We start from the raw sequence: 21687 nt of genomic DNA on the forward strand, positions 1-21687 counted from the left end.
CCTGGAAGAAAGCTGTCAAAGCTGAAAGTAACCATTCTAAAAGTGAAAGTTAATAGGAGTCAATAATAAACTTGTTCCATGTTCTCTCATCTATGAATAGTTTGGTTTGCCTAAATTATATTTTTTTGATATTTATGATAATATTTTGAAAAGCAATATAGAATACATTACATTATAAGATACCATAAATATGACAACAAAGGTTCAAATGATTAAAAAAAAAAAGTATATACCAACTTCGGACAGGCATTATATTGAAAACAAATTTATATCTTGAGGCCCCATTGGGTTGAGAACCATTGCAAAAATGCTGTTCTTATTACAGATTATTGCTGTGAATTAGTGTTTGAAAAAAACTTGTGCCTAAAAATAATAATAAAATAAAAAACATTTAGAGCTTCGTCAGTGTAGAAGTTCAATAATAAGCCAATATTAAAAGCCAATCAATAATAAATCCAAAGCTTCAGTCATCAATAAAATAAGAAATTTACAAAAAAGAAATGCATTTAAGAGTCCCTGTCAACAAAATAAGCCGATGAAAAGCCAAGCCAACTGAAAGGTCAAATGTCACACGCATGATGAAGGAAGGAGGGCTGATGTGAGAACGTGCCGATGTGTTTCCACTCACCTGACAGAGGTGCACAACCATTCTCTATCGGAGCAGTGAGACGCATGCACAAAAGCAAGAGAAGAAATGAGTGAACAGAACAAAAGAGAAGAGAGGTGGACTGGGTGGGGGGAGGCATAAAGAGAGAGAGACACACACACACACATACAATTGCAATGGAAAAATATAAGTTGAGTCAACACTGAATTAAGATTTGAATGAGAGGGAGAAGCCAGCCGCAGTGGATATGTAATTGGCTGATGGAAAATAGATGGGGCGGTTGGGTCGAAAGGTCATTGGTTACCTCTCGCTTGGCCAGCAGGACGTTGGGTACGATGTGTGGCAGACAGCGGCCCAGCATGAGCATGACACTCTGCTCACTGTCAGCAATCCGAGACACCTGAGAAACGAGGACATGGGAATTAGACTCAAGAATGTCACCATCTAAAGAAGCAGAGGCATTTCATATAATCACATGTGCCTTAAAATGACTACATAGCTGCAACCTGAGAACCATTCGTGCTTTTGTATTCTGGACGTAGAAAACAATGTGAACTCTGTGACCTCTCAAATGTGCCTATTAATGCATTCCTGGTGATTTCGAAAGCAAAGACAACTGAACCGCTATCCAGTGCAATTCTTTCTGTGCCAAAGAGCGATTATAATAATTTACTGGAAAAGTTTACTCATAAAATGATAATTGTCTTCATTTCCTTACCAAATGAGAGTAAAAATCAGTTGGCGCATTTATGAAAAGTATATGAAACTGTGTCAAGGGCCAGTTGGCGAGTAACATTAAGTATTCTAACAATGCATGAATGTAAACAAAAGTGAAGGATGCTCTGGACAGTTGATGGGCCAGTGCTGCATCATCACGAATGTTTAAGCTTTGACAATTTAAATATTCAAGCGCAAGAAGATGTGAAAGGGAGCTCATTTCATTATCCGTTTTTTTCCGACGAGCACCCAGAAAGCGTCTCAGACAGCGCACAAATACTACACTGAGCTCTCACGTCTTCTTGAACTTGACAAATTTATGTAAAAAAAAAAATAATAGCTAGTATCCTAGTAAACAGTCAGTTGAGAAAGTAAACGCAATTTTATAGTATCAGTATATTAGATGTGTGCATTCGCTCTTAAAGTGACAGCAACCTAATATTTCATGCTGATGTCTGTTTTTTCAAAAAACCAAGGACAAAAAAATCCCTCACTGCTCATGACTGAATAAGTTTTGTAACTTTAATAAGTATGTTTCATTTATACACTGTTATATACATTTATAAGAATATGCAGTGTTATTTGACATTTTTACTTTTACATTTTTAATTTGGCCTCTAAATTTGGCCAATGGCAGGTGTAGCAAAAAGTTAGTTTGAAGCCCTGTTTTTTTAGGGCTGTTGAATGTTTGATTCTGGTTGGTTGTTGAACGTTCTAAGGTGTACATTGTAGAGCTAAAGTAGTTCCAGGCTGGTTTTGACTGTATTAGTTGCATATCACCGCACCAATTTGAAATTTTCAGCTAATATTTACATGTTATTTAATTTCAGTTCAATTTGAATTACTGAATTTTTTTTTAATAGTTTTAATTAACACTAACAACACTGAAACAAATCACTTTGGTTCATGAACAAATCGTTCAGACTTGGTTTTGCGAGCTGGTTCAATGGAAAAATTTAAAAGATTTGACTTTCGAAAGATAAAAAATTGAAAGAATGACTCGTTCATGAAATTAAACTTCATGGACAGGGTTCAGATCTCAGGATTTTCAGTGAACTATTTATATTTGGTCTGTTCATCACACAAAGCTTTAGAGGACTTACAGTAGGAACACAATGCGTGAGTGATATAGAGCTTTTTAAAAGCAGCACACCCTATTCACTGTAACCGGACTAAAAACCAATTCAAATGTTCCAGTGAAGAAAAAAAATTATACTGGTTTGAAATAATATGAGGGCAAGCTAATAATAACAAACTTCTAATTTTTAGGTGAACCATGCCTTTAAGTGTCTCTACATATGCTTGTGCATTTATACCTGTATGCTACCTGATCCCACTCACCTCTGAGCCCAGCCTACTGTCAGCAGACATTCGACAGAAGGACAAAAGTGCTTGGTGGAAGACCGGAGACAGATTTCTGCACAAGCAAACAAAACATGATTTAACAAGCCACCTCCACCTCCGGTTACCAATAACTCCACATATTAGCCCAGCTTTCCACAGCACAGAGCAAAACGCTGATATAGGAACAGTCAAAACAAGGACAGCATAATTTGTCTGAATCAGCCTAGTGGGGTAAAAGTCCATCCGGAGCAGATGTGCAAAATGATGATGAATGGAATATATGGTGCCAGTTAGCACTCTGCAGTAAAAGCCGGGCGAGAACTACAAAGGTGCTCAATGCAGTGCTGCCATCTAGTGGTTAAAACAGCCTTGTTCCAAAACATAGTAACCTACCTCAAAGTGACAAAGGCTAACTACTAAGCCAGCATCCAAACTGAATGAGCTACTGACTTTTAAGTAACTGACATGAAATGCTTTTTGTAAAGCTGCTTAATATTTTTATGGAAAAACCTAGTATTATGACCGCAAGTTTTCTGCACAATGTTTAGAAAAGCGTTGGCTATGATGCCAAAAAAAAAAAATGTGGCCTACTGTAGGTAGGAAGCTCACTAAGTTTTGTCACAGATCTCACTTCCAATAAAATTTAGTTGAAACTTGTTTACGTACTTTCTTTATTTGCCCTTGTGTCTCATAGGGCAATCCACGAGGAAGTGCAAGTCTCACCTGTTGGGCTGGTCAAATAGCACAGCGGTTTTACTCTGCTGACTCTGAGACTTTAGTTTGCTGTGAGGTTGTGTAGCAGTAGTGATGCTTTCAGTGCAGTCAGTAGTAGTAATAGTTGTAGTGGTTGAGGTCTTTGTAGCGTTGACATCTAGAGGGCTGTCTGTTTCTGTGACCCCGCGTATGTCCAAATACTGTCCATTGTCTAGGGGGGGTTTATCACATAGAGGGTCTTGTTTGGACGGAGTCGACTTCATTACAGTCGTGGTTTCTGATGAAACGTTCCTCTGAAGCGCCTGGATATCACTGCACACACACACACACAAACAAATGCATGTATTAGAAATAGCGATGTGCAAAACTTATGCAAAGTGCACTAAAATATAGGAATGAATAGTGTTGTGGCAAACAGGCAGGACAGAAGAGACTGAGAAGACAAATTATGGAGTGGAGGCAAATCTAGTTTGTGTAAAGCTCATCTCTTGCTAGGAAACGCAAATGCCAGGCTGAAAAATGTCAGAGACCCAAAGGTCAGATGACGAGAGTTTATTGAGCTGGAAAAGGAGGGGGGGTACTTTCTCCAGAAAAACATTGGGATACTGGACTCATTTATTTTTTATATTTAATTATACATTCAAAAGTTTAGGGGAAGTTTTTCCCTTTGAAAGAGTTTTTATTTTATTCAGCAAGTTTTTATTTTATTCAGGTATAGTAAAGAGGCATAGTATTCTATTTCAAATAAATGCTGTTTTTTATTTCTATTCATCAAAGAATTAAAAAAAAACATTTGTCAGTTTCCATAAAAATACTGAGCCGCACAACGTTATTAACTGTGATATTTTTGTTTTTCTTGAGCACCAAATCAGCATATTAATTTTTTTTCTAAATGCTCATGTGACAGTAAAAACTAAGAGTAATTGCTGCTGAGATTTCAGCTTTGCCATCACGTGAACAAATAACATTTTAAAATATAATAAAACAGTTTGAAATACAATTTAACAATATTACGGTATCAAAAAAAATGCACCCTTGCTGAGACTTCTTTCAAAAACATTTAACAAATCTTACTTACCCTAAACTTTTGAACAGTAGTGTAGTTTATGTGGTTCATTTTGTATTAAATTACAGATAATAAAACAATAAAATAAGGTTGCACTTTATTTTAATATTTATTATTAATCTTATTAATATTAAGTAACTACATGTACTTACTCTAGTGTTAGGGTAGAGGGTTAGTAGTACATGTAATTATGCATAATTTTTAGTTATTACTAAATAACCGCATACTCTCTGCATGTAACATGTAACAATGACACTGTAAAATAAAGTGTTACCTATTTTACATTTAATAATACGATTCATATGATTTGACAATTAAAATATAAATATGGTAGAGCATATTATGTACATATAATCATATTGTTATGAGGTCAATGGGACGTGCTAGTTTAGCAGAATAACTGATAAACACGAAATCATTAGGAATGCATGACAGTGAAAAACCCCATCTTAGTAATTTTCCACAAAGAAATTTGATTTTTGTAAACATCAGCTGACGAGATAAGACGCTGTGCCGAGAGCAGTTAATAAGTATGGCTATAATCGCAGGTTGCTGCTCTGAGATCTGATTATATGCGCTCAGGCAGGCTTCAGACAGTTTCTGATTGAATTGGTCCCTCAGGCAGCAGGCGATGACACTTACCTCTGGAGTTTCTTAATCTGTTCAGCCAGACTCTGTTTCTCAGTGTTCAGCAGGCTGATCTGATATTCCAGCTCCTGAACCACTTCCTGCTGCTGCTGTGGATGACAACGAAATGACATAAAGTTAGCATATTTTACACCAGTGAAACCCAATACTACTTTAAATCGCACTCCAGACAATAGAGCAGCATGTTTAACCACAAATCCCTTTTGAATAGATATTTGACATGGGATTACAGAGTCTTATTCTGATTATGTAAGTGTCATGTAAATGTAACCTGATTGCCTTAATCCACTTAAGTCAATACTCCAGGGCCCACTCATTCAAAAAGTTTAATCTGGATCAGAATGGTCTGGAATTGGAAATCCTAGGTTTTGCAATCCAGGATCAGGTAACCATTCTTACTTTTGTGCTAGCGTTTCAAAGCAAAACTGGATCACCCTGATTCAGATATACATTTTTTCAGATTACCAGTGCTCTAAATGGGATCACATATCCCAATGTGGAGTCATTTTAAGTGTTTTTATTTAAAGAGAAAGAAAGCATCAGAATTAAATTATGCAAATATCAACTTTCATTCTCAATTTACTTTAAACAGTCAGACCCCCTACGGAGCCCATTTGTAAGAGAACACAAAAGCATTGAAAGATAATTGTTCCTCCCATCTCCATCCCTTTAGATCCTCATCTGACCCTCAACAAATAAATACGAAACAAACAAATATAAAGGGATGCGATATTTAGAAACTAATTTTGACTGGCTCATCTCTGATGATTGTGCCATTGTGATATATTAATTTAGTTTGATATTGGCAGATGTTTGAGTCATTATTTAATGGAGACTAATGTTTTTTTGTTTTGTTTTTACGTATTAGGTTACTTTATCTACTTTTCACTGTAACGGTTAAACAAAAATTGAGTTAAAAAAATGTATAAATATGTAAACTACATGATCAATATGTAATGAAACTTTAAAATTGGTCAAATTGTACAAAGTTGTACTAACATACTGATGGTTTGATTATGGATTACGTGATCTAATCCGATTTCAGAATCTTTTTTTCTTTTGAAAAAAAAAAAAAAACATTTTCAGGAGATTTGATCATCATTTGTCAGTATTCAGAATTTGATTTCAGAATAAAGGCTTAACCAGAATATGCACCTTAATTGGAAATTGTTCATGTAAACACAAGAATACAATACCAACATTTCTTGCTATTCCTCAATACCTTAGTTTGCTGCACAGGTTCCTGGGTAAAATAGTCTCCAGGCAAGTCACTTGGGTCCACACTGACCGCCACATCCACGGTATTCATATTCAACGGCAGGCTGTTCCCACAGTTCCTGTAGACATGCAGCAGGTCTGGAGGTTTGGGAATGTTTAGACCCACATCATCCCACAACTCAAAATCCTGCAGAAATGAAATATCATGAATAACAGGAAGTATTAAAATAGTCGAATAAACACTTCTATATGTCTAAAAAGGATGTTTACCTGATCATCATTTTCATCTGAAAATGTGATGGACGTTAACTTGTATTCATTTTTCAATAAATATTCATTAACTAAAAAATTTAAGGCTCTCTTTTCAAGAGGGCGAATAGGTTCCTGGAAAAAAGAAGAAAAAAAAGGTTAATTCAATGTGATTCCAACTAGGCCAGTTGTTCATAATGAGCTTATTAGAAAAATCGAATGTTTAGATACCATCATAACAAAAAGAAAATGAAGGTAACCTGAATTTCAGGACTGGATTTGTAGTTTTTTCTCTCTTGAGAGGGAATCTCGCATTCTACAGAGAAGAAAGAAACAGAGAGAAAGAGAAAAGAGTGAGCTGGAATTTGATTTATGGTGGACATTACAAACTGCCTTTAGGAATGAGAGCAGCTCCTATAGCAGAAAGGACTGAAGAGTGTAAAAGTTGAAAGTACGCCACCTGCAGCCTGAGTCAAGTTGGCACGAAGAGCCTGAATGGTCTCCTTGGCTTTCCGCAGTTCAAACTCCAGAACTGGACCAGGGGGAAGTGGGTCACACACAAACAGGCATCCAACCAAGAGAAGGGAACAAAGAAACAAAACAAAAGGGGAAAAAAAGAACAAAGGATGGCCATGAAAAAACAAAATCAAAAAAAGAAATAAAAAGAAAAAAACGACAACTTTTATAAGAAGCTGTGGCAGAACCAAAACAGGGACATGCACACTATGGATCTAATGAACACATGCAGCAGAGGTTGCTGAAGGAGCTGCCAGATAATGAAAGTATTCACACATTTATTTATTTCCCTTCGGGTTTTATTTTGTTTGAAAATTTCACTGCTGTCCGACCAGGGATTTAGAGCAAAGCAAAGTCTTTGGGCCTGTTTACACCTGGTATTAGGAAGCATTTTGGTCGATTGGATCGCAAATGACGACGACGCAAAACACAGGTGTAAACAGGGTCTAAAATGTTTTGAGCTTGTCCACTTTCAACCACTTCCAGAGGTAGTCCAAAAACACATTTTGATTTCTTTCGTAGCGTAAACGCTCATGTGGTCGAATGCGTTTGAACGGCCACAAAAGACCGTCTACTCTTCGCCTACTGACCTAACACGTAACCATTATGGGAAGCGTGATAGCCAGAAGGGATTTAAACTGTTTGCTGAAGACCCAAGTTTGGCTTGAAGATGAAAAAAGTACCAAGCTCAAGCTCAATGTTCTTTCACCTTTCATTACTGATTACTAACACAAACTCACTGCATTAGGTGTGATTAACTTGTTTTTAATCAGAGCAGAAACGAAAACTTATCTCCGATTGCATTCATATGTAGATTGTGCAAGGTTATTTCATCCAATTCATTGAAAGCCCATAGATTTACCCACCCAGAGATCCTTCCCTCAGTGTAATCAGGACATAAGTGGTTGAAAGTCGACAAAAGAGACAGATTAAAACACCAGGTGTAAACGGTAATGTGTCCCTCATCATCTACTTGTGATCAGATCGACCAAATCGTATCTTAATACTTGCTGTAAACAGGGCTTATTTGTTTGTTTTAAATGAAAGGTAAAAAAAAAAAATCCATAGGTAAATTTTTCAGACTTCCACATCCTAAGTTGACGTTTACAGCTGAAGTGTGTCATTTCTGTTGCACTAGCTTCATCAAAGAGAAATTTTAAAAAAAAATATGGTCCTGTCCCAAAGTGCATTTGCCATATAGTGGCATTTGCTTGCATGTAATGATTAAAGCTCACATGACCACAGGAAGTCCCATTCGTTGGACAGGGAGTCCTATTTGTCACCCGCTTCAAGTCTATACTGGTACGGACTTCACCCCGGATTATTACCCCAAGCGCTTTACATATGGAAGGGAGGAATCGCCTCAACCACAACCAAGGTGGGGCATCATGATTCAGGAGGCCATGATGAGGGACAGAGGCCAATGGGCAAATTTGGCCAGGATGATAAGGTTACACCCCAACTCTTTTCTTCTTTAGGACAATAACGTGTAAACTGTACCATGTGGTGAATGTACCATGATTGATTGAAACAAACAGGCCACAATGTTGCCACCACAGAGACACAGGGATCACACTTTTCAGGGGAATCAACCTTTGAATATCTTAATGAACAGAGTCTCTGCTCAAATAAGAGACAGCATTTGGTCACACTTTATATTAGGTGTCTTTAACTACTACAAATGTACTTATTGTGTCCATGTTGTATTGCAAAACACTTTTGCTGCTATTGAGCTGGTATACGGATAAGGTTAGGGAGAGGTTTGGTGGTATATGTAGGTTTAAGGATGGGTTAAGGTGTAAGGGAAGGGCCAACCAGTGTGATTATACAGGTGAAACTCGAAACATTTTAATATCATCCAAAAGTTAATTTCAATAATCCAGTTAATTTGTTTTGTTTGATAATTTTGATAATAATGGCTTACAGCTTATGAAAACGCCAAATTTGGTATATAATCACATGCAGGTTTGGGTAATGCTTCCTTTTACAGTACAGTACAGTACTTATAGTGCACTTACAGTGTACTTACGTTGAAAGTACTGGCTAATATAAGGCAAGTACATGGAACAGTGGTAGGTTTAGGGGTAGGTTCAGGGTTAATACTAGTTATTACACAGTAATTGTAGTTACTATAATAAGTACATAGTATTTACATGGGTAACTGGACTGTAAAAGGAAGCGTTACCCAGGTTTGTTTAAAATAGAAGTACAATGTAAAAACATGTATGTACAGAATAAGTGTGTATCAAAGCATGTGTATTAAATTATTAATTTAAATGTTAGTACAATAGTTAAAGACACTTAATATAAAATGGGACCCACTATTTTAACAAAGAAAAAAAATGTACACACTTCGGTTTAAATAGAAATATTTTTAAATCTGTAAATAAATCTTTCAAAAATAAATGATGCTTTCCTTATGAAGACAGACTAAAGGAATCCTTGCACCCCACAGGATTCTGTACGAATGCAGATCAAAAATCCAACCCTATACAGACGTAAATCGTAAACACACAAAAGTCGAAATCCATCTGCTGTTTACATGTGATCTTTGTTGTAAAACAGAATACTTCGTTTGGAAAGGAATTTCCTAGTGTATGCAAAACCCCACAGCAATCCTGCTACTGTGGACCTGCTAGACGAGTTTTCAAACGGAGGCTGTGTCACATTCCACTCCCTAGTTCCCTAAAACAGGAATCAGTGTATTGTGAAGACGAAATTTGCGATTAGCAAGAGCCTTGATTACAGTTATTGACTGATGACTCAAAAACCTGTGACAAGATTACAATATCGTGCATTAAAACTGCTGTAGTACACTGCACTATACAGTAACATACAATGAACGATGTTCTTCTGGTACGACATGGCAACATTTCTAGAATCAGCCGTCTCTGATTTTTATGATGTATTCTGGGAATTTCTAAAGAGCGAACATTTCAGTTTACTGGAAAGATTATGATCATGAGACAGCCCAAGGTATCTTTGGGCAGTGTACAGTAACTGAGAACGGATTGAGACACACCCAGAGACACTTGAAAACAGAAGCATGGAGAGCACAGGACAATTTGCATGACTGTGTGCAGATGATCAGCAAGTGGGTCTTCCACCAATCGTCCTGAACAAGGCCAGACATAGAAAGAAGGAACGAAAAAAGATGGAAGAAGAATAGACCAACAAATAAGGAAGAGAGAGGAAAAGCTAAGAAAATTGCTGCTGATCATCAGAGCACAGGATGCAAGTTTAACAAATGGAAAAAAAAATGGAAAACAAGCAAAAAAAGAAGTGGCAAAGGTGTGCTTGCCTGGATGGTTTGTGGTCCAGTATTGGAAAGAGAAATACTGGAATAGAGACCCATCAGACAACCAATAAACCCCAGGTCAGACAGCCATGTCTGTGCTCATCGCCGAAGGGGTCAAGATTTGGAAGGAGATGCCCAATTTGTACAAAGCAATCTTATTCTGCTGCACGGTTCCTTAGGCTTTCTACTTACCCATAATTATCATTTAATAAAATCACATTCATAATAAGCGCATAAAACCTTTGAATGTCATTTTAACGTAAAATCGCTGGATTTAGTATATGGACATACAACTAAAATAAATTAAATAAATTTCTATTTTTTATTATTATTTACTTAATAATATTGACCAATGTGAAATAATGTTGAACTACTCAATTAAAAAAAAAGTATGAAACATAAAATAAAAATGTTTTAATTTAACAAATAAAAATAGAGCCTTGGTGCGAGTAGACCTTAACATTATCAGAAAGAGTTAACATTTTAAAAAGACCACAAAATACATTGCTGGATAATAGCAACCCTTATATTTTGTATACAATTAATTGACTTCACTATTTAACCAATAGTCAACAAATATCTGCATACAACTCTATACTATTTTTGTAAAGGGGATATTCATTTGCAAAGGAATTAATAGTAACAAAACATTTCCAGCTGGAATTTTTTTTTATACAGTATATGCCAAGATAATGTAGGAATCTGAAGCTTGGGAGGGATTCAAGCTAATGCAGGAAAAAAGCTAAAGGAACAGTATGGCAACCTAGTCAAGCAAGTATTAAAACAGGGAAATGGCAGGAGAGGAAACTTGAGAGTCAGAAAACCTTTTGCTTGGAAAGAAATTGGAAAGCAAGATAGTCATTGTCAATACAGCCCAATTAGAAAGAAAAGTTTAGCGTTCATGGCTATTCGTTAACCCTCCTACTCGTCTATGGAAACCGCTCATCTATGAGACCGCTGATGAAAGCGCTCAGTGAACCTTACTGTTTGTCCCATGTGAATTCACATCAATCATGAATGCCAAGAATCTTGTGTCATATACGGTAACACTGACCAAATCGCCTCTCGTAAAAGAGCTTTACAGAAGCCACTGAACCACTAATAGTTTCCAGAAAAATGGCCAGTGAAGCCAATTCCTTCTCATTTTGCCCCCCAAAAAAGGCCATATGATGGCCAACTGCTAAATTGTGTTTTGGGAAATTCAGGGCATTGGCAAACAGACAATTTGGCTACAGTCAATTGTGGTCTAATATGTCGATCAGTGCATGCGAAATGGTTCAAATTAAATTGACTAAAGACTTGTGTGACAGTTGGAATTCGACAACACTATTAAAATGTTTCAAAATTAAAATGTATGCCTGTCAGAACAAAGCTGGGAATAAAACCCATAACCTTGTACACTCGGCCCCCTCCAAAAAAAAAAAAAAAAATATTGCCAGTCTGAACAAAGCTTAAAGGAGAACTCCGGCGCAAAATGAACTTTTGGTCTAATAAAACATTGGTACCTAGTCCACCATTCTCTGAGATTTGTTTTCATGATAATCGAATGTAAAGAGTTTTATCTCTAAAAACTGTTTAGCGTATAACGCTAGTAATGGGGGCATAACGGTTGACTAGGTGCCGATGTTTTATTAGACCAAAGGTTCATTTTGCACCGGAGTTCTCCTTTAAGTAACTAAGTATCTGCATTGGTTAAAGGAATACTTCACCGTTTTTCATATTAAACTATGTTATTCCCTTAACTAAGACGAGTTGCTACATACCTCTGTCGTCTCAGTGCGTGCACTCAATCGCACTGGCACGATTTGAAACACCTCCACGTTTTCCCTATTTAAATACAGTTACTCGAGCAGTGTAACTTGACCTAGGATGGTGACACAAAATAAAGCATGTAAAGTGGATAACTATATTGTATGGTGGCGGAATACCACAGCAAGTGCTTGGGAGCACTTCAACTCGGCGCAGTAATGTGATATGTGATGATAGTGATGATATTACTGCTCCGAGTCCATAGATAAATATGCGCAGAGTCGAAGTGCTCCCAAGCACTTGCGGTGGTATTCCGCCATTCAATATAGTTATCCACTTAACACTTCACTTTTGTTTGGTCGCTTCTCTGCTTGGCTAGTTAAGTGCGATCGAAGTGTCTCGCTCACCAGAGCGATTGAGTGCACGCACTGGGACGACCGAGATATATAACGACTCGTCTTAGTTAAGGGAATAACATAGTTTAATATGAAAAAACGGTGGAGTATCCCTTTAAGGTGCACAAGCAAGAATAACCACTGTTATTTTCATCATTCTGACCCCCATTATAGTATCCTTACCTGCCACTCTTTCGTCCGATTCCCTGTTCCCATCATCTGAATAACGTGCGAAATCCAAGGAGTCCAACGTACTGATGCTGCCAGCTCGATCTGGGAACAAACAAACACAAATTGCATGTTAAATTCAGTGGCTCCCACCCAACTAAAGGGTTTCATCTTCTACCCACAACAAAACACACCCTTATTAGACAGAACACTAAACTATCATTTACAGAAAGTAAAGGGGTTACATTTTGATTGGTTTCAGCAAACTTAAGCAGTCAGCAGTTATAGAGAATAGGCTATATGCAGGCCAAAACTTTTCAGAAACACCGCTCTCTCTTTGTCTGTCAGCACTGCTGGAGGGAAGATACAAAAGTAGTGCCAATGTCAAGCCCCCACGTGGACTCCTCTATTTGTGCATGTCACTGATTGTAGTGTGTTGTGTACACTGGCATGGTAACATATTATTCTGAAGCAAACCACATTTATTTATTTTGCCATTTTAGATGAATTAAGAGAATATTATAATGGCGTTCAGTTACTGAACTATTTGTATTACGGATTCCACATCCATAATATTTGCATTTTTTTTTTTTTAAAGGGCCATTTCATTAAAAAACAAAAAATTCTTGAACTTTTGAAAAGAGCCAAAATTTGAATTTGAAGTTGTGTGCAACCACAAAAACATACTTTAACTTTTAGAAATCAAAACGTCCTCCAGTACCAAAAAGAAAGCTTAATGAAAGTGTGTTCTAAAATTTGACAACTCATTAAGACATCATTACACATCAGCAACATCTATTTTGGGTTCATAAACAGCTTTTTTCATCACATTGAATTTGACATACATTCTACAACGCCACTTTCAGAAAAGTTGGAACATTTTGTCAAATGCAATAAAATCAAGAATCTGGGATTTGTTGTTTTTTTTAAACATTAAAATAAAAGAAATGTCCCCTTTACATTGCCATGCTCTCAATTCAATTTAGAGTCACCTACAGGATTTTGGCATTATTTTGGAAAAAGTGGATCTCCAGGAAAAAAATAAAACTAAACCAATAAAGTAAAATAATAAAAAATAATACAGCCTCTTTAAATTACTGTGCTTTCACTTTGCCTATATGGCAATGGCACCCTATTTTCTGTTACTCAAGTTCGCTAAATATCACAGTGACTTGAATATGTCTATCACATGATGGCAGTAAAGCTCATGCACAGAGTCCTGTGACCACAAAGCGGTCTATGTAGAGGAGGAACAAGACCACCAAACCATCACTGGCCTTAAAATAGAGTATGCAGGTTCTTTTTTGTTTTTAAATGCCAAATGTGAGCCTGTGCTCTGTAGAAATGCAGTTGGCTAAATGTCAAATGACACTCTGGTAGTTAAATTAGTGAATCTTCCCATCCCAGCCTTGGACAGAGAAGTATTGATGAGGGGACTGACACGTCTCAATTTTGCAACTTTCTCTGGGCGTGACTTGAATGTCAATGCTGATATCCGACTTGTCAGAGTGCCCTGGAGCTGTGCTGAATAAACGTCTTGTCAAACTGGTTGACCGGGAGGGGTTGGCAGTTCTGTAAAGGCAATATGTGAGCTTGAACCATCATGTGTAAAATGCTTCCTGCAAGGAATGATACTGAAAGGCTCACGAGTCATGGAACACGTGACTCATGTCATGAGTAAGCGATAAATGTGCACACCTACTTGCTCATGTGTTCATGTTCACATAATCAACACAATATTAAAAATAGAAATTAGTTTGATGTCAAAATACTTTCTTATAGTTTCTAGTTTCTGCATATTGAACTGAAGTAGAAGTAAACTGAAGTAGAAGTAAAAAGTATACTGTACACAGAGGATGCATTGTTATCAAAATGCTGGACGATACAGATAATTCTACACGTTATAGCTGATAACCGATAAATGATCAACATTTTAATGATATCGTCGGCTTGGTTTTGGCATCACAATGGCTTTGTTTCAAGGCGTAACGTTAAATAACCACTTAGTTGACGACTCCCAAAGTTTTTCCTATTTTGTGTGACATATCCAACGGTCTGTGGGAGTGATGACTGAGGCTGAACTACATGTTGGCTAACAGCTAGGTTTCAGCTTCAACGTCAGCTACCAAGTTATGTAGAGCTACCACATCTAAAGAAATATCCTGCTTTATGTTATTTAGACATGAATATGATAACAAGGAGTTTTTCTTGGCTTGCTATCAGTGAACACCGAAAATATCACATCTATCAGCCTTTAACTACTAAGTGTTTTGCTTTAGCAATAATAGGTTATTCTAGCAGCTCAGGAATCTGAGGGAGTGATACAAACTTACTCTAGGGCTGGGAAGACATGGTTTATACAAAATTCACCCAGGTTAACAAAAGCATTTTAATTATACATTAACTACAAAGCAAACTGCCCTGATAACAAAAAAATCAAAGCCACTCCCTAAGGGCCAGAGGCTTAGGCCAACAGTGGCACTGTGGAGACAAGCATGTCAATTAAAATTCAACAATGCAATTTACAATGTGTTGTTGACAAAGTTTTTTCATTGGATTGTGCCCACACTCCACAACTTCACCCAAACAGCTCCTCTTCCCATGAAATGAGCCTTTTCACCATTTTTCACCAAAAATATACACACAATAACATGTGACCACCAGACTACATACACTACTGTTCAAAAGTATAGGCTATAGTAAATAATAGCAGTAATACTATGAAATATTATAACAGTTTTTTTTTTATCCTAAATATATTTTAAAATGTAATTTATTCTTGTGATCTGAAAGCTGAATTTTCAACAACAGACTTCAGTGTCACATGATATTTCAGAAATCATTCTAATATGCTGATTTGTTGCTTATTATTATCAATATTAAAAGAATGCTATACTGCTTAAAGGGATAGTTCACTTTGAAATTAATTTTTGGTATGTTTTAACTTACCTCAAGGGCATCCAAGATGCAGGTGTCTCTGTTTCGGCAGTAGTTTCCATTTTGATATTTTTAGGTCAAACCGTTCTTGTCTGCGAGCCATATAATGGAGGTCTATGGTCACCATCTCAAAGAGCATGGACAGAGAAGTCCAATTTAAACATGATTTAATGACTCACTGATGGCCTAAGACACGGAACGAGAGGTTTGTGTGAGAAAACGAACAGTATTTATATAGTTTTTACCTTCTGTAACCACAGCCACGTCCAAGTGATCTGAGGGCGCGGGCGCTTTGTGGCTGTCTTTGTTACAAGAGGTAAAAACGATATAAATACTGTTCGTTTTCTCACACAAACCGCTTGTTTCGTGTCTTAGGCCATCAATGTGTACTTGCATTTACGGGTCATTAAATCATGTTTAATTTGGACTTCTCTGTGCATGCTCTTTGAGGTGGTGACCATCGACCTCCATTATATGACTGATAGAAACAAACGGTTTGACCTAAAAATATCTAAATTGAAACTACTGCCAAAACAGAGACACCTGCATCTTGGATGCCCTTGCGGTAAGCTAAAACATACCAAAAATTAATTTCAAAGTGCACTATCCCTTTAATAATTTCTGAATAGACAGTGTATCCAAATGCATCTTTACCGATTTAAAGTGTTAAAAAAATTATTTTTTACCCTAAAGTTTTAAACAATAGTCTATATTATTTACTGACAGTTTCAATTCGACTATGCCTCTAGTCCACTGCAAGCTTTTTTTTTTAATTTCATTTTAATTTTAGATGTTTATTTATAGTTTAATTTAACTGCATATATAATGCCGATTTCCAGAATGTCATACAAGTAAGAAAAAAAAAATTTAATTTATAGGCCTGCATGATCTGTTTGGTGTGTGATGCGTATCTAAATGAAAGGGCTAGGGGGAGGTTGGGCGGAATGAGACTTTGATGACAACCCGACAGCTGCTCCATAAAAACTGATTAAATCTGCATCATACAGTTTACAATATTTATTCAGCGGAGCTTCAAATCCTCTCACATCCTAAACACAGACACCTTTTCATCCCTTAAACGCTTCTCAAGTGGCTGTTGCATCTCACTAGCGAAATATAAGCGAGACTGTGAGGTGTTGATAATGCCTCTTCCTGCACTGATGTGACAGAAGCACAGTAGAGAGCCATCTGCTCCCTCTCAGCTGGTTGCCAGATCCTCCTTTTCAGGAGTGGGTTTGCAACATAATGCTAATAAAACCATGCGGTTCCTGAAACCTCTGTGTTCTTAGAGTCAGGTCAATACACAGCCATAAGCTGCAATTTAGCATGTATTTAGGTGCCATGAAAGCAGTAACAGGAAATCCAGTTGAAAAAAGGTGTTTAAAAAAGAGGGATTGGCTAATACGAACAGGCAGCAGGTCTAGGCCTCTAATTTCGATAGCATCCCCCTTCTCCCTGGAGAGTGGTGTCACAGACACTGCACTCAGCTGAGGTCACATCCTGTCTTTCGGTCCTAGAGAGCATTAGAGGTCTTAGAATTACTGTTTAATTAGGGCTGCACGGTATTGAAGAAAAATGTGATATGCGAAAACTCATTAAATAATGCGATATTCGATATGACAATGCTTAAAGTGTGTAAAATAAACTTAAATTATCTTAAAATATATATATATATTTTAAATTATATAACCTACATATGTATTTCACATTCTTTGTGACAAAAAAGCATCCCTAAACTGTAAAAAAAAAATATATTGTTTGTTTAAATTTAAAAATTAAGTAACCTGGTTAAGTAACCTAAAATTTTGAGTTGACTGAACAGGAAAAAGTGAGTTAATACAAGTGAGATTGATTTAATCATCAGAAACTCAAAATAATAAGTTATCTGAACTAAATTAATTATTTAAGTTGATTTGACAAAAGATGTTGTGATAACAAATCTTGAAAATATTCTTTTTTAGTGTACAACTGCTAAAAGTGAACAGAAGTGTTTTACTGTAGCATAAGTAGTAAGTGTTTTTTTACATCAGTGTAAACCTCTGGGTTTAGGGTTTCAGGAGGTTTATTTAACAACAAAAACTGAATAATTAAATGTAAAACTGATTCGTATTAAAGCTACAAAAGTTATTCAGCCAAGAGCAGTGAGTGATTTTCTCTTTGTCTTTTGTTCATGAACCCAATTGTTGCAAGCTGTTGCGATATGCATATTGCGATATACACATTTGCGATATTTCGATATATTGTGCAGCCCTAATGATAATTATTCACCAAATCAAGATGACATCCATTCATTTTATATAACAAATTAAGTTTTCCTGTACTGGGAAGGTAGAATGAGTAGCCTACATACAATATTACAGATATCAGAACTAAGCCTCTTCGATAAAGGAATGATGGTTGTCAAAAATTCAAATGGAATAGGAAGCTGATTAGATGGATTAATGATTGTTTCAAAGCGTGAATAAGCCTGCATGAAAGTGGTTTCAACATTGCCCACCCACATATTTAGTCAGCAGGCTGAGAAAATGTGCGGTTGATGTGCACTTATGCCAGGCAATCACACAAAAATGATTGCAGACAACCAGGAAAGACCTGAAAGAATTAGGACAAATGTTTGATCAGCATTTCCTTATTCTATCAAACTGTGCAGACCACAAGCTCCGTCCATTGTGTGTACCTTCATCATCTTCGTACAATCACATGGGAGATTAATTTAGAATTGCTGGTAACCAAAAAGGTTTTACAAAACATCTTATAGGAATATAGAATTTTATTTTTAATTATTTGAATTTATTATTTACTTACTGATATTATACAAAATGCTCTTTTAAAGGGTTAAAACAGTGGGAAGAAAATACCTCCCTCCCAGGTACACTGTGTAACTTACTAGGCAATATTTTTTTTCCCCATTCCCATTTTTTATGCAATATTCAATTTAAAACTGTCCAATCACACCAGACTTGTATTAGTAAAGAACAGCAGAAGCTTGCTTAATCATATAGCAACAGTTGCCAAGTTAGGATTGATCAACAACATTTGTAAAGTGGGGATTCACCCCCAAAAAAGAAAATGCTGTCATCATTTACTCACCCTGGTGGTGTTGTTGCTGTATGAGATTCTTTCTTTTTTGGAACATAAAACAAGCTATTTTGAGAACTGTTATGGTAAGCAAAACTATGGAAGCTTGTTTCCGCCACTAGATATAAAAATAAAATAAATAATTGTGACTTTTTATCTCGCAATTCTGACTTTTTTTCTCACAATTGCAAGTTTACATCTCGCAATTCTGATTTTATAACACATAATTGCGAGTTTATATGTCAAAATTCTGACATCTTTTCTCAGAATTGTGAGATATAAACTCGCAATTGCGACTTATCAGGCCAATTCTAAGGGGAAAAAAAGACTAACTTTTTGCCCCCACAGAATAGTTTATATCTCACAATTCTGACTTTATAACACACAATTGCAACTTTATATCACGCAATTCTAAATTTATATCTCGCAATTCTGACTGTATATCAATTGCGACTTTATACCACGCAATTCTGACTTTATATCTCGCAATTCTGAGAAATAACGTCAGAATTGTGAGAAGTAAACTTGCAATTGTGAGAAAAAAAGTCAGAATTGTGAGATAAAAAGGTCGCAATTACCTTTTATATTTTTCATTCTATGGCGGAAACAAGCTTCCATACAAAACAGTTTGATTTTCAATATTATTATTTTTTGTTCCACAGAAAAAAGAAAGTCTGAAGGTGAGGGCAGCAAATGATAACTGATTTTTTTTTTATTTTGGAGTGAACTATCCCCTAATTTATTGATCTTTGCTAACTGTTTTTAAGAAGAAATGGCTCAAATTTCTCACAATTGTAAATCTTTGATTAATGTAAACATTTTTTTATTTTTTTAGAAATGATCTACACTGGATAGGATGTTGTCATTGTCAATCCACACTTCAACTACATGCAGCCTGGTTATAAAGAAAAACAAATCCAAACATCATGCTTTGAAAGGCAAATAGTAAGAGGGAGACAAGGACACTTTCAGATAAGAAACTTCATTCAGGAATAAAGGTACGAGAAAGAATGATCACAGAAAGTATTCCTGATTACGCCAAACAAAGTGTATCAATCCCATCTGTCACTGCAAACAGTCAGGTTTTACATACCCCTCGTTTGAGCATCTCTTTTTCTCCTCTTTCTATCCTGCACCTGCGCAGCTGGGGTCAGTGGGAAGACTTCACATCACATCACACAACAAAGACACAATCCAGCCCTAAAACAAATGCCTCCCAATGAAGCCTGTGTGATTGTATGCGTAAGGCTAAAACGCAATATGAAATGAACAGGTATTGAACAGGTACTGTTGCTGTTTCAAAAGTGAAACAAAAAGGTAGGCCAATGAGCCAAAATCTGATTACGTAGACAGCATCTTTTGGGCATTAATTTTGGGGGAAAAAAACTCATCTTAAACCAGCCTAAAATGGGCTCCCAGCCTGGTTTATCTAGTCTAGCTGGTCTTCTAAGCTGGTCAAGTTGAGTTCAGCTGGTTTACCTCGTCGACCAGCTGACAAGTGTCCAAAACCCTCAAACCAAACCAGGCTAGGAAACCAGCTAATCATCTTAGACTGGTCTAGGATGTTGTTATTGAGCAGAAGGTAGTTCAATAGGTTTTGAAACAAGTCCATTTAACGTTACCTCAAATAGGATGACCGCACTTTACTGGGTTATTGGAGCTACACAATGAACATATTATCTGAATACTTACTAAGCGGACCTCCTGGACCGACACCTTGCTCTTTGCATGCGGGTGGAGTTCCGCTTTGCCTTTCAAAGTTCCCTGGATTTGAGAAATAATCCCGCAGGCGAGGCAGCTCGCGTCCGGCTTCCAGGAGCTCGGTGTGTAGCTCCAGGGCCGTGAGGATGTACTGATCCCGGAGCAGCTGCGCGGCGATCGCATCCAGCGACACCCGTGTCTCTGCGCTTCCTACTCCGATTCCAGCCACCGCAGCGGCCGACGCTGGTATACCGTCCACACTCGGGCTGGTTCGGTTGCTGGACAGCAAAACGGCTGGCTCGGAGTATGCCGGGGGAGAGAAGGGACCGAGGCTGTGGCCTTGCGCTTCATCACTCGGGCTGCGCTCGGAGTCCGCGCCATCCTGCCTGTGCTCGGCTTCCTCCTCCGAATCACTCACGTTAAACGGGTTGACATTACCCGCCGCCATTTTGCCGTAAGGTGTTCAGCCAGCTATATGACTAATTTGTGTCTCCGTCTTCCTGGACGGATGTCAAGAGCGCTTTATTGCTCCTAATCAGCGGGTCTTGGAAATATGCTTTGGTTGGTGGGGCCGAATGTCATTTCAGCACCCCGCCTCCTCCCTGCAAGACCTGAGCGGAAATGACGTAATCCACCCTAACCGGGATCCGACTTTGACGTGTTCCATTCATTGAATGTAAAAGATAATAAATCAACGTTTATTTATCCAATGCAAAACAATACAGCAGGCAGCCGTAATCTCTGGCAATGCAGTGTTTTTCAACTTCTTCTGCAAGCTCAAAAAAAGTTTTTTAATGTATTATATCTATTATTGTGTTTCTATCTATCTATCTATCTATCTATCTATCTATCTATCTATCTATCTATCTATCTATCTATCTATCTATCTATCTATCTATCTATCTATCTATCTATCTATCTATCTATCTATCTATCTATCTATCTATCTATCTATCCATCCATCCATCCATCCATCCATCCATCCATCCATCCATCCATCCATCCATCCACCCACCCATCCATCCATCCATCCATCCATCCATCCAATTATCGCATCCAAAATAAAAGTTAAATATATATGAATGCATATTTACGAATTATTTGCACATAAATACTGTATATATATATATATATATATATATATATAGGTGTTCTATATATATAGGTGTGTGTGTATACAGTATATATACACACACACACACACACACACACACACACACACACATAATATAATCTATATTATATATAAATATTTTATATATGAATAACAAATTTTCTTAAA

The 21687-nt window shown here is 37.0% G+C and overlaps 1 protein-coding gene across 12 annotated transcripts in view; it reads right to left on the minus strand.

Moving 5' to 3' along the window:
- The window catches only part of relch (RAB11 binding and LisH domain, coiled-coil and HEAT repeat containing), a 43720-nt gene extending 22692 nt beyond the window's left edge, over nt 1-21028 (minus strand). For 2 of the 12 annotated variants that reach the window (XR_016149112.1, XR_016149113.1), the window contains exons 1-12: nt 20397-21028; nt 19798-19848; nt 12705-12794; nt 7024-7095; nt 6824-6879; nt 6585-6698; nt 6319-6501; nt 5091-5185; nt 3392-3694; nt 2666-2741; nt 912-1007; nt 629-652 (exon numbers count right to left, since the gene is read on the minus strand). Coding sequence is in view for 10 of the 12 variants with exons in the window: in XM_089125441.1 (XP_088981567.1) it covers nt 629-652; nt 912-1007; nt 2666-2741; nt 3392-3694; nt 5091-5185; nt 6319-6501; nt 6585-6698; nt 6824-6879; nt 7024-7095; nt 12705-12794; nt 19798-19848; nt 20397-20853 (1617 nt within the window). In the remaining 2 variants the exon portion in view is untranslated. The remainder of the gene's footprint in view (nt 1-628; nt 653-911; nt 1008-2665; nt 2742-3391; nt 3695-5090; nt 5186-6318; nt 6502-6584; nt 6699-6823; nt 6880-7023; nt 7096-12704; nt 12795-19797; nt 19849-20396) is intronic. The other 10 variants (XM_089125442.1, XM_089125440.1, XM_089125441.1 and 7 more) reach the window with 9 other exon arrangements.
- Between the last annotated feature and the right edge of the window lie 659 nt (nt 21029-21687).

The sequence above is a fragment of the Pimephales promelas genome, chromosome 22 (genome assembly GCF_988280905.1).
Source record: "Pimephales promelas chromosome 22, fPimPro1.hap1.1, whole genome shotgun sequence".
NCBI classification, from domain to species: Eukaryota; Metazoa; Chordata; class Actinopteri; order Cypriniformes; family Leuciscidae; genus Pimephales; species Pimephales promelas.